The sequence below is a fragment of the Sciurus vulgaris genome (genome assembly GCF_902686455.1).
Source record: "Sciurus vulgaris genome assembly, chromosome: 5".
Taxonomy (NCBI): Eukaryota; Metazoa; Chordata; class Mammalia; order Rodentia; family Sciuridae; genus Sciurus; species Sciurus vulgaris.
The window spans coordinates 149,414,989-149,428,353 of NC_136465.1; the positions used below are offsets into that span (position 1 = coordinate 149,414,989).

Here is a 13,365-nt window from a genome sequence, read left to right on the forward strand (position 1 = left end):
TTATTTCAGTCACGAGTGCCTAGGGCTTAAAAGCCAGGTCTTTAGTTCTGCAGGGATACTAGGTTCCTTTTTCAGAGAGAGAAAAACAACTTTATCAGAAAGGGCTTGCTTACCCCTCAGAGGAGGACTCCTACACTTGACACCAGGAACTGACAGGGTTAAAATTGCATGCCTCAAGGCACATATGAAAGGGATTTGGGTCCAAAGCCCAAAGTGGTTGCAAAGATTTACTTTAATCCAAAGATTGGCTGCAGAGACTTTTTTGGGAGGGAGGGCTCATCTGGGCAAGATTCAAATAATCCAAAATTCCTAGATTATTACTGTATTGTCTCATTATTACTGATAGTGTCCGCTGTTGAAAACTTCTTAGGAACTGACTTGTCTAGTTTTATTAATAATAACTGAAAACTAGAAAAACAGAACATGCAAAATGAAATACTGCTTTGGCCAGGTGTGTTGGTGGGCACCTCTAATGCCAGTCACTTGGGAGGCTGAGGCAGGAGAATCACAAGTTGGAGGCAAGACTGTGCAACTTTGCAAGACCCTGTCTCAAAGATAAAAATAAAAAGGGCTAGGGATGAAGCTCAGTGTGACAATCTTGTTGAACTTCTTTTTAGAGTGAGCCTGCTTAGGAACTCTATACCAGTGAACATGGGTCTTTTGGTGCTTAAGAAATAGGCAACTGGGTACTCCTCCTTGATTCAGATCCCAAATTAAGTGTTTACAATAATTACTGACCTGAAGTCTTATTGCATCAAATCATTCTCATAATTACTGACAAACGCTTAACTAGACATCAGACATCAGGCATGCCTCCAACACGTGTACTAACTCATTTGCAACTCACAGAAACGCTGTGAAGGAGGTGTCATCACCCACCAATTGACTGAAGAGAGGGTTTAAGTAACTTGTCTAAGGTCATATAGCAAGCAAGGGCTACAGGCGCGTGTGAGTGCCCGGCAGTTGGATTCAAAAATATTTCCAGAACATGTACAATGCAATATCAAGGTCAGGATTTCTTTCTATATAATTTATACGGTTTATAAGGATCTCAAACTTAAACAACTTAAACACATTTTTATTTGACATAAAGGATGGTACTATTAGGTTGTACATGTAATTCTCTTTGGATAAATAGCATGCTTGTGTGTTATTCCGTGACTCTCCCTGACATACACTCTCTCCTTTCATATGCCCTGACCCTCTGTCATGGCCAGCTTTTAAATCTTCTCCCTAAATTTTATCATGCTTTCTTCAAATTTCCCTGACCCTTCCCCCACCAAATAAAAAAAAAAAAAATCCTATCTCCTTTATTCTATAAGTGAAAAAGTTTATAGAATTTGATTATTATATATGTTATTTATCATTCTAGATATTTCATTTACATCTCTGCCTTTTAGGATGTGAGCACCACAAATGGCTTGTCTTGTGCATTGTTGTTGAAGTGGCATGAGTGATATTACACCTAGCCAAAAGATGTTGACAATGCCAAGACCCATATTTTTTACAAAGGGGGAAAAAAAAAAAAGCAAAATAAATTAAAAAAAAAAAAAAAGAAGGCGGCTGTCAGAAGGCTGTCCATTCATCTTGCAATTAAAAAAGTACCTTTAGACTCAAGACTCAAGACTTGAATAGGGTTTTTACATTCAGTTTCTTTTGGAAAGTCAACAGGAAAGACTTTTGCTTCCAACCACGATGACAGTAGGATAGCCTTCCCAAACTAAATAATTATAATTCTGGACAAATTTTACGAGGCAATTATTTTCAGAAATCAGCTGACATGAAATACCAAAGTGTAATTCCTGAGAGAGGAAAAACATACAAAGTAAGACCATGATTGTCCTGGGTGTCTGGAGTTTGCTCTCCTGGTTAGGAGGCACCTTCAAATTGAGATGTGGAAGATAAGAGTCCAAGTCTCAATGGGCTCACTGAGATAGGGAGTTACAGGTTAAGTTCAGGTTTGTTGATGTGGCTATGGTCATAGAGCTAGGTTATTTGCAAAAGAGAGCTGTGCAAAGAAGCAGCACCACTGATCTCTAGACTAGTTTCCTTCTGTTATTTGTCAGATAAGTTGTACATGCACAGGGAGAGACATCATAAAACTGGGCAAAAACACAACCTCTAGGAAGTTATGATTGCTATAATCTTACCAGAGACCCTGGCAGTCACATAAAAATGGGGAAAAAGGAGTTCTGACAAATAAAACTGTTGAAATTTTCTTATTAGTCTGGAAATGTCTCAGAGATCCCAGGCCTCAAAAATAAGGCTACTCCTAATAGGCACAGTGGCACACACCTGTAATCCCAGTGACTTGGGAGAGTGAGGCATGAAGCTCAACAACTTAGCAAGACTCTGAGCGACCTCTCTCTGAGTGAGACCCTGCCTCACAAGGACTGAGGATACAGCTCAATGGCAGAGCACTAGTCTGGCATGTGTGAGGCCCTGGGTTCAGTCCCCAGCCCACCTCCCCCCCTGCTTAACATAAGAAATAAGACTACTTGTTGCTCTTTCTCTCCACAAAAGCCTGGAGAGAAGATAAAGTTCATCCACAAGTAAGTGAACCTCCTATCAGAACAAAATACAACAGCCTTTAAGGAAATGCTACAAAATCAGGAAGATGCTTAACAGTAGAGTATCCATAATATTCAGCATATATTCAAAATTACTCATCATTTAAAGGGAGAAAAAGGCAAAAGACACTCAAGCTAAGATGACAGACATGTTGAAATTTGAAGACAGAAACTTTATAATGACTCATAATTTAAGGAACAAAAAAGAAAATATTGTCATAAAAAATACACAGGTGGAAACTATCATCAGAGAAATAAATGGAAAATCTAAAACACAAATTATAAATTAAGAAAAAAATTCACTCAAAGAAGAATTTGTACATTTATGGATGGCAGAAGAAAAATCCAATGAACTGGAAAACAGACAAGTAGAAATTACTCATTGAGAACAACAGAGAAAAAGAAGATAAAAAATGAATGAAACTTCTGCAACCTATGGTGCAAACTGCCTAAATGTATGTGATTAGTACTGCAGAAGAAAAGGTACTACCAGGCACGGTGGTACATGCCTGTTGTCCCAGAAGCTTGGGAGGCTGAGGCAGGAGGATTCAAAGCCAGTCTCAGCAACTTAGGGAGGCCCTAAGAAACTCAGCAAGATCCTTTCTAAATAAAATATATTTTAAAAAAAGGTCAGGCAATGAAGACTTGTGCAAAAATAAAATTATGGTCAAATTTTCCATTTGGGGGGAAAATAAACTTATGGATTCAAGAAACTCTACAAATCTCAAGAAAGATAAATACAAAGAACATCACCTCTCATAGGCATATATTAGTTAAACTGCTAAAAAGAGAAACTTTTGAAAGAAGAAGGAAAAAATGATAAAAATGATGCAGTGCACATAGAGGAATATAATACAAATGATGGCTTTTTTTTTTTTTTTTAACTACAATAGTCATGGGAAGACAATGTAATGACATCTTTAAAGAACTGAGAGAAAAAAAAATTGTTAACCCAGACTTTTGATGTCTAGTAGAAAGTACCTGCACCATGCAAGACAAAAGGAAGACATTTTTCAATGAAAAGAAAAAAGAGAATTTCTTGCTAGCATTCTGTACTTCAAAAAATGCTAAAGGAAGCCTGGAAGAAATTAACACTAGATAGAAACTTGAATTTCCAAGAAGGAATTAAAAGTACAGTATGTAATCAGTGTGGGTAGAAGAGGCATTGAATTTTTTTTTCTCTTGCTTTCTTTAAAAGACATATAATTGTGAAATAATTTTAAGACTATATTGTAGGATTTAGAACTTATGTAGATATAAGTCAACAACATAAAAATGGATATGGATAAAGTTTTTATATATTTTTTGAAATGAGACAATATTAACTCTAAGTAGAATATTACAAGTTAAAATGTGTATTTTAACTGCTGAAACAACTACAAAATGATGCAAAGAGGTGTTACCTGAAAGCAAAAGTAATTTCAATGGAGCACTAAGAAAAAGCATTAATTCAACAAAGGGTTAAAAGAAGTAACACAGAATCAATAAAACAGGACAAATTGGAAATAAATAACCAAAAAGCAGATGCAAGTCCAACTATGCCAATAATTATTACATGTATTGATGAAAAATTTTAATTAAAAATCAGAAGTACACTAGATAAAATAAAAGGTCAAGCTCTTTTTTTTTCTACTAGTGACATACATTAAAAATAAACACAGTAGGTTGGAAATAAAGAAACAAATGATTTGCTAATTGTGCAGGTATGATTATGCAATAATGAATCCCACTATTTTATATAATTAAAATTCAGCAATAAAAAGGGGAAAAAAGATACACTACAATATTACTAAGCATAAGAAAGACTGGCTCTACTAATATCAGATTTTGTACACACACACACACACACATGCACAGAAACACACATATATCTCAAGACAACACTCCCAGAAGGGTTGAGGGATATTTCAAAAAGATTAAAAGGTCAAAGAATTAGGGAATATATAGCAATAATAAATGTGTGTGCACATAATAATATAGCTTCAAAAAATATATGAAGCAAAAAACTAAGAACCAGAGAATCAGACAATTCTACAATCAAAAGGAAAGACATTTAATTCATCTTTCTCAGTAACTGATAAAAAATAAGTAAAAATTTAGTAAGAAATGCAAGATATGAACAATGTTATCAAACCACTTTGGCTGTATTTGAGAATATTCTGCCTAATAGTTGAATAACACATGTAATTCTAAATAAATTTCAAAATATTATAGAATATATTCTCTGACACAGAATTAATTTAGAAACCAATGACAATAAGATATCTAGGAAAACACCAAAATTTTAGACTTTATAAAATCACTCACTTCTATATTACCCATGAATCAAAGAAAAAAATCACAAAAGTTAAAAAGTATTTTGAAAAAAATTAAAATGAAAACACAACATGTAAAAATGTGGGGGCTACAGCAAAAGCGGTGCTTATAAGAAAATTTATACCTTCAAGAAATTGAAAAAAATGTTTTCAAAATGATCATATTTTTCCCACTTTTGGGAGCTAAAACAAATTGAGTAAATTAAACCCAAACCAAGTAGAAGGAAGAACATAATAAAGACTAAAATCAATGAAATATAAACAGAATTTAAGAAGCTAAATGTTGCTTCTTTGAAGATCAATAAAATCCATAGTTAGTGGAAAAGACTTACATTGACACAGACATGCAAATCCCCAGTTCTTTTCTGAAACTTTTCAGATCTGATGTGTTATACATGTAATTCAGAATTTTAGATTTTAGGAGACTTTGTTCTGTAAATAGTATATATTATAGACTACCCCCATTGAAATAGCATGTTGTTATTTCTGTGTTGAAATGTATAAATATAAGGTTTTGGAAGGGTAGGGGCTATTAAAATTAGTTTCATCTCAGTTCAGGTCAAATTTTGGTGGGAAACATTCTGAACTGTAGACACACTATTATGAATTTGTAATAAATCACTTGTCCTTTTTGTCTAGAAAGGTCTTCTAGTCTCTGAACAAATAACAGTGACCCATTTGTAAGTCTCCAGGGATGACTTTTTTTTTTTTTTTTCTTTCTGCAGGTTCCATGAGGCTATAGCATATTTGTAAATCCAATAAATAAATTTTGTAACAACCTTTGCCTATATTTCAAAAGAGGACATAGTCTCCTAGGAGCCTGGATTCTTGTCCAAAGAAGAAAGAAATTTCAGGGAAAGAAGTATATTTTTCAACATATACTTTTATGTTAAAATAACAAAATCACCAAATTTCCCAACATGCAATAATGAATACTGAGGCACAGATAACACAATGTTGAAAATATCCTTGGAATTCTATACAACCAGCATTTCTACTTTCAACTTTAAAATTCCATTTTGTCAGGCTCACTCTCCACAAAATATATTTTAAGTCTACAATGATAAGTCTAAATCATATTTCTAAAATTAACTTCATGCCTTATTTAAAATAATATTAACAGAAAATTTATTGGCCCTGTTCTCTAAACATTTTCTCAAGCTCTAGGGAAACCCAATTCTACAAACCAAATATTTAATTCTCAGGAAGACCATAAGAGGAATAACAGTAACAGAAAGGTATTAATGGTAATAATTCTATAAATTTCCTTTAAAGCCCATGCAATACTCCTATATAGGCTAATTGGAGCCATGCATGCATTAAATCAGATAGGTGTACTTACTATTACTGCTACTGCTGTCATTCCTAAGGGAGCTGGCTGCAACAGGGGGTAACATAAATGGTTTTGTGACACTGACTCTGGAATCTAAATAGAAAGCAATAATGTGTCAGTGTTACATGGTGATTTATATGAATTACAGAGTCCCTAAAAGGTGAAGTACAATACCAGGGTACCAGTGCCAGGTCCACTTCATAAATCTAGATTATTTGGATCCTATTTATTTCATACTGAATCCTCCTATTCTGTTTTATTAAGAAATTTGCCAGAGGCATTATAGAACAAATATTGATTGCATTGCATACATATGTAATAAATACAAAAGACAAGTTGTTATAATTTGTCATTTAAAAGAGGAAATCAATGAAATTAGGGTTTTGTTACAAGGACCCAAGGTAGAATAAAAAGAATATCTATTCAGAGTAACAGGTGAGGATCAGAATTCATGACTCAGAGTTAGGTCCTTAAGGGAAAAATCTGAGAAGGGAACATTAAGAAAACTGAAAGTGAAGAATAATATAACTGTATTCTATCAGCAAATAGCAGATAAGAAATAATATGCACAACCATCTCATGTATTATTTACTCACAATTCTTTAAGTGATTGAATATTGTTTTCCTTTAGAAACCAACAAAGCTACAATCAGTTTCTTTAGTGCCATCAATATTTGCTTTAGCTACACATATATTTGATTTACAAGTAGATTCTTACTGATACAAAGTTTGAGCTTGCTATTTTCATTTAGATTGGAGATGCGGGTGTCTCACCTTTCTCAGGACTTAATGTTGAAGAAACCACACAATCACTAGTTTCAGATGCCACCATAAAGTCCTTGAAGGCATCAATGGATCTATTAAAAATTCTAAAGAATTCTTCAGGAGTAAAGAGCCTGGGTTCTGGCCTCTTAGATGATTCTTTTACATTCTAGAGAAAAAAAAAAATCAAAACAATAAAAACCAACATTATATTTTTCAAATAGTCCATAGAATTAACTGAAGTCAAGATAATGGATTAAAAATATGTCCTTTATAGATTCAAGTATTTGAATTCTAAGAGCTAACACTTTTAAACAGTTCTTTTAACATACATAACTCAAATAGGTAATGCAGGACAGTGAACTATCAGATCCATCTGGGACTTGACTCATGACCAAAGTAATGGAGGGAGAGGAAGGGGGACAATGAACACAATATCATAACAATGAAATACTCCTGACAACAAATTGAGGACTCTTTGTAGAGATGCTCATTAAAAGTACTGGTATTGATTTTTAAAAGACTCCCCTATAACATATGCTCCAAAACCACAAAATTAAAAAGTCTGATAATACCAACTATTTGCAAGGATTGGAATGAAAAAAAACTTTTATATGATGATGGTATACGGCAAGTTATTACATTAGATATGCAGTCAGACATCCTGTGTGTGATTCAGAAATTCCACTCCTACATAAATAACCCAGTGAAACTTGAACATATGCACCATAAGACATAGAAGAGTGTTCCTAGCTGCAACATTTATAACCTTTATGCCAGTCGAAGAGTGGCTTAATAAATTGTGGTACACTGAATCAATGGAATAGTCTATGAGCAGTAAAATATTAACTATGGTGTTATGCATCAAAGTTGGTACATCTTTGCAGACATAAAAGGCCAAGTAAAGAAAGGGAGCCATAAAAGAATAAAAACTACATGATCAATTTATTCATAAAAGCAAATCAAACCTGTATTTAAGGATTGTATAAGTGGATGGTTGTCTGTAAAGAAAAATGAGTAATAATAACAAACACCTCTACATCACTTACTCTACTATTCTATGTGCTTTATACACGTGAACACAATCTCCAAAACAACTAAGAAATGCCATCTGCAATCTCCATGCTATCTGCAATCTCCTGGGTTTTAGCCAAAGAATCATGATTAGAAAATTCATTTTCTTTGTTACTTGAAATACTCTTTCCAGTATTTCCATTTATTGAACACCCAACTCATCTTTAAACCCCCAATGCATATGCTGTTTTCTGACACCTTGTAGAATATACTCTACTTCTGTCATCTTTACTTCTTATGAATGCTATTAGCACACCATTATAAAAAAAGAGATGCTAGTACTAAGACAGAAGATGTAAGGTACATTCTGGCTTCAGAAATGAAGCAACAGAAATGATAAAATGTAAAGATTAGGTTCTTAGTATGATAAGTATTTTAAGACTGGAAAGCATTAAGATTCACTGACATTGAATCTTAAAGGGGAGCTGGAATTTGCATGAGAGGGTAGAGGGAGCATCTAGGTATTAAGGAATAGATTCATGTTTAGAACTTTGAGTTTAGGTAGGCATGGTGGCCTACACCTGCAATTCCAACAACTTGAGAAGCTGAGACAGCAGGATCACAAGTTCAAGGCCAGCTTTGTCAATTTAGTGAGACCCTATCTCAAAATAAAAATTAAAAAAGGCTAGGGGCTCATTTATAAAGTGCCCCTGGATTCTACCCTGAGTACTGCAAAACAAAACTAAACTAAACTAATAACAAAAAATCCTTTGGGTTTAAGCTTCTAGAAACCTCGGAAGTTAAACTTTGACCAGTTGAGCTCTATACCAAAGCAGGCTCTGGTGTATCATAGAAACAGTGCTATAAACAACAAAGATGTCAACATTTATTAACATTTATTTTCCAGATATGGTGTTAAAGCTCTTATCACAGATCCCCTTAGGAGGGGGATTCTGCTGCTGTTCCCATTTTAGGAATAAAGAGATGTGTACACAAAGTGAATTGACAGACCTGAAACATTTCAGTTTCTTAAGTTCTGGGATACACTCCTTATTCCTTATGCTTAGAAGTCAAAGCAATGTCATGTCCGTATCCTGAGGTTGGTGACAACTAGTTGTCCAATGACTCTACTGGGCCAAAGTGCACTTTTTGTTGTGATATGTGAGGAGGTCACATTATGGATAACAGGACAAGTGTAAGCATTCATTACAGAAACTTCCCATTTAAATAAACTTTGGAAATTAATAGGAAGATTTTGTAACTTGCATATGAAATAAAAATAAAGGAAGAGTGGAATTTACATAGTAGTATAAAGAAATCTTTATATAAAGTATTAGGGGACAATATTCAGTATGAATGTACATTTTTTTATTGCAATACAACTGCAAACATTTGTTTTCCATGCTCAACTTAAAATGTTTTTTTAAACACAAAGTTTATAAGTTCAAAATATAAACACAAAGTTAAGATGTTCCCTTTTCCTCAAAGTCATTAATCAGCATAGGTTTTAGAGAAGAGTAACAAAAAACAATTCCAATGAAGACAAAAGTACCTTAGGTGAGTTTTCTTCCACGCACTCCACAAGGTCATCCACTATCTTCCCAAGTTTGTCTATGATAGAATAATTACTCAAGCCTTCAGAAATATTTGAAAACTTGTCCAGAAGATTAGTCAGGCTGACTGACAACTGTATTACCATCTCGTGTAACCAACAATGGCTAGGCTGGAAGACATAGAGAGAGACAAAGCATTTGTTTCAATAAGTGCAGTGAACTAGGGAGTCCTCCTCAGAGGTCAGTGCTTCAGTCACAGACTTGGGATAAATTTCCTTATAGAACAACAAGTCAATTTGGGGGTTTTGCTCAACTCAGATCTAGTATCCTGTTTCAAAACTGACAAATGCAAAAAAATCAGAGGAAACCATTGATGGTAACAATTTTGCCCTTCTGTGGAAAAAAATTAAGCCAATAGAGAGCCAATCCTTACCAATGACAAAATTCAAATATTAATGGAACTTAATTCTACTGAAGATTATTTATGGCTTGTTGATTGTGTTCTCAAAAGAGTGTTAGATGTGGAACAGATTACAAAAAACTGCTATGGGAAAGAGTCTAGGCCCACAAAGAATTACCTGTCCTATGTAGAATGGGATATAAAATAATTGATTAATAATTGCTAATGTTTCTAAAGAACTTGCTACATTTCACAGCTTCTAAATAGATAAATTCATGTGAGTTTGTAAAAAAAATAGCCCTGGTAGGAATGTGATCTGAGATTTGAGAAGAAGCACTTTTGCCTAGTGGCAGGACTAGTTACATTATTTCTGGGATTCAGTGCAAAATGAAAATGTATTCATTGTTCAAAAGTTTGCATTCAAAATCTTGTTCAAACACTTTTAAGAATTTCAAGATTGTGATAGTAGAACATTAAACCAAGCATGGAGCCCAACCCAGGAAGCCACTTGTGCCCATTGGTTAGGCAGATGCTCAGGCCTTGGAATCAGGCATACTCAGGCTCAATTCTGGTTGAGAAACTCCAGGCAAGTTACATAATAATCTCTCTGAACTGTGCATTTCCTGTATATGGAATGGAAATGAAACCTTCCATGAAGCATAGTTGTGAGGAGATAATGTAGATAGTTTGAATATAAGTTTCATGAGGGCAGCATAGTTTTAAAAGAAGCCTTGATCCTTACGGTATCCCCAATGCTTTGTTGAATGGAAGTATAAGTGAAAAAAAAAAAAAGGAATGAGAAAAAAATACATTCAGGGTCAGTGTATTCTTTCTGTAAAGTCAAAGTGTCAATATTTTAGCTTTTGTGTGCCAGAAGAAAAAAAAAATCAAGAATATCACGTTGGGGTACATTTGTAATAAGACAAAGCATATTTATAGGATTTTTTTTATTGCAAAAGTCAAATTGTCATAATAATAACAAGGGGTGAATATAATTTTTTCATAATAAAATCTTTGCAATATATATCAACCAATGAGAAAAATGGAATTCTTTGTTTTGGGTTAACATTTTGCTCAGTTGGGTTTCAAAGTCAGCATTCTCTATCATTAGAAAAGAGTGCCAAGCCATACAAAATGAATCACATCACTAAACCTTATTTCTCTTAACAGTGGAATATCTCTGTAAGAAAAGACAAATAATTTGCTTATGCTAAATTACATAAGGGAGGTATTTTATATGCATTTAGCAGACATATTACATATTACAACCAAAAAAGAAACTGATCTATCTACTGATAGGTAAGCTTCAAGTCCTGGAAAAATTAAATATCATTCAAAACTTTTAGGATTGTTGGCTTTGATTTCAGGTAAGAAGGATTAAAAAAATAAAAACAAACCAATGGGAAATTAGGACAAGTGGCTGATTCAACTCCTCCTAACCAAGTTCTCAAAGACTATGTTTCTGAAGTATGTTCAGAAAAGATCCTTTGTTTTGTTAAATCACCACTTATCTTAAGCACATGCAAGTTCATACATGCATCATTAACAAGTCTTTCAAAGCTGTCAGTTGGCCCTTGGGTGCTGAATTGCTCTGCAGGTTTCTCCATACTGGTAATGTTAGTTCCTTCTAGGTAGTCCTCCCTACCAGCAAGGGCTGATAGGAGATGGAATGCTGCAAATACTATAATACTGTTTGGATAGTATTCATGTGGTAGGACAGATACCTTCACCAGATATTGTTCAGCAATAACTGCAAATTTTCTAAAACAAATTTCATGCATTCATTTCTTAAAACTTTCTTTGTTCCATGTTATAAATATTATTGCCTATCTTTCTCTTGGATCTTCTGAAGAATAAGTGCCCAAATCAGATTCTCTTGTTTTGAATTAAGACTCTCCTTTTGATTCTGTGGTTATTGCCACAGAATGGGTTGCTTTTTACTATGGGTTGCTTATCAAATGAATGGGTTGCTTTTTACTGTCTTTCCTCTCTCTCTCTCTCTCTCTCTCTCTCTCTCTCTCTCTCTCTATCTCTTTCCCTTTATAATCTATCTTTTTCCTTTTATAATTAAAGTAGAAAAGATTTTGTTAGTTTATTATTTTCAAACTGGGAATTTCTGGAGTACCTACAGCCACTTCCATTTGTGTCTCTTTCCACTGAACTTCACGTTGACATTTTGTGTTCTACGTACAGTTTATCTACAATTCCTCTTCCCCCATTTTCACGTACTTAAATCAACATTCTGAACAATCGATTTTTTTTCAGTAAAATATTCAATTCCAATCCTGTGATTTCTTATAGTTAGGTCACAGAAATCCTACAATCTCTCCCATCCTAAGGTCTATCCTTTTAAAGATATGGACAACTTATTGATAGTTGATATAAACTTTTTAACTACACTGCACAAAAAAACTTATTTCTAAAACCCTTTTCATTATTCATCCTTGCTTGAAGCATCATTTCCTTGGAAAAGACTGTGTCATCATTTAGTTTGTTTAATCAGCTATGGATTAGCTTTTTAAGATTCTTGGATGCATTAAAGATAAAACCAAGGTAAACAAATAATATTAAATATCAGCCTGTTTTGACCTGCTTGCCTCAAATAGTGGAAACCAGTTCTGACTAGAACATAAAGCAGTTTCATTTTTTTTTTCATTAAATATAGTCAATGATTTGTGAAAAGAACAAAACACCAGAAAGTGAGCATTTCATTTGTGAGACGCAAGCAGCCTGTTTCTCAATTCTTCCAAGATTATGATTATAAAATAGATGTTTAAATGTTGTCAAATTCACAAATGCAATTTTTGTTTGCCTTAATAAATGGCATTATCGTGATTTCTTATCTTTCAGAGACCATTTCAAACTTTAGTTTTAAATAAATATTAACTTACCATGTTTATTACAAGAGCATAATGTTCTCTTTTGCTGGAAGAATGCAAGAGATTAGGAAGATTAACAGTCACACGAGGTGTCAATGAAACGATGTAGAGATGAGTTTTCAAATTCCTTAAGCACATGGAATTTGATATTTTATGCTTTCAATGGAAAAATTTGCCTGGATGTTTCCTTGACTCCATGTAATTTCTAACCCTGTTCTCAGGTTAATTAGAGCAATCCTGTCTAGAACTACTAGAACACATGAGCTTATTATTCCTATGTATTTATAACACATATTATTCTGAATGTTAATGGACCCCTTGATGTTGAACCAATATCTATGACCTGCTGGTAAGCCACTACCACTGATGAATTTGTTAAAAACTATGAATTTCCTTAGCAATTTTAAAATATCATAAGCACCACATCCATGATTTCTCTAAATGATTAAAGATACCATGAAAATCTAATATAATAATAATGAAATATATGATAAATAAATAAATACATAAAATAATAAAAGCATCCTAAACACAACTAG

At 33.7% G+C, this 13,365-nt stretch overlaps 1 protein-coding gene across 2 annotated transcripts in view; it reads right to left on the reverse strand.

Moving 5' to 3' along the window:
• KITLG (KIT ligand) overlaps window positions 1-13,365 on the reverse strand; it is an 82,636-nt gene that overhangs the window by 14,758 nt on the left and 54,513 nt on the right. The window contains exons 4-6 of one of the 2 annotated variants that reach the window (XM_079139211.1): window positions 9,547-9,717; window positions 6,993-7,149; window positions 6,228-6,311 (exon numbers count right to left, since the gene is read on the reverse strand). In XM_079139211.1, coding sequence (XP_078995337.1) covers window positions 6,228-6,311; window positions 6,993-7,149; window positions 9,547-9,717 — 412 coding nt within the window. The remainder of the gene's footprint in view (window positions 1-6,227; window positions 6,312-6,992; window positions 7,150-9,546; window positions 9,718-13,365) is intronic. The other variant, XM_079139212.1, reaches the window with a different exon arrangement.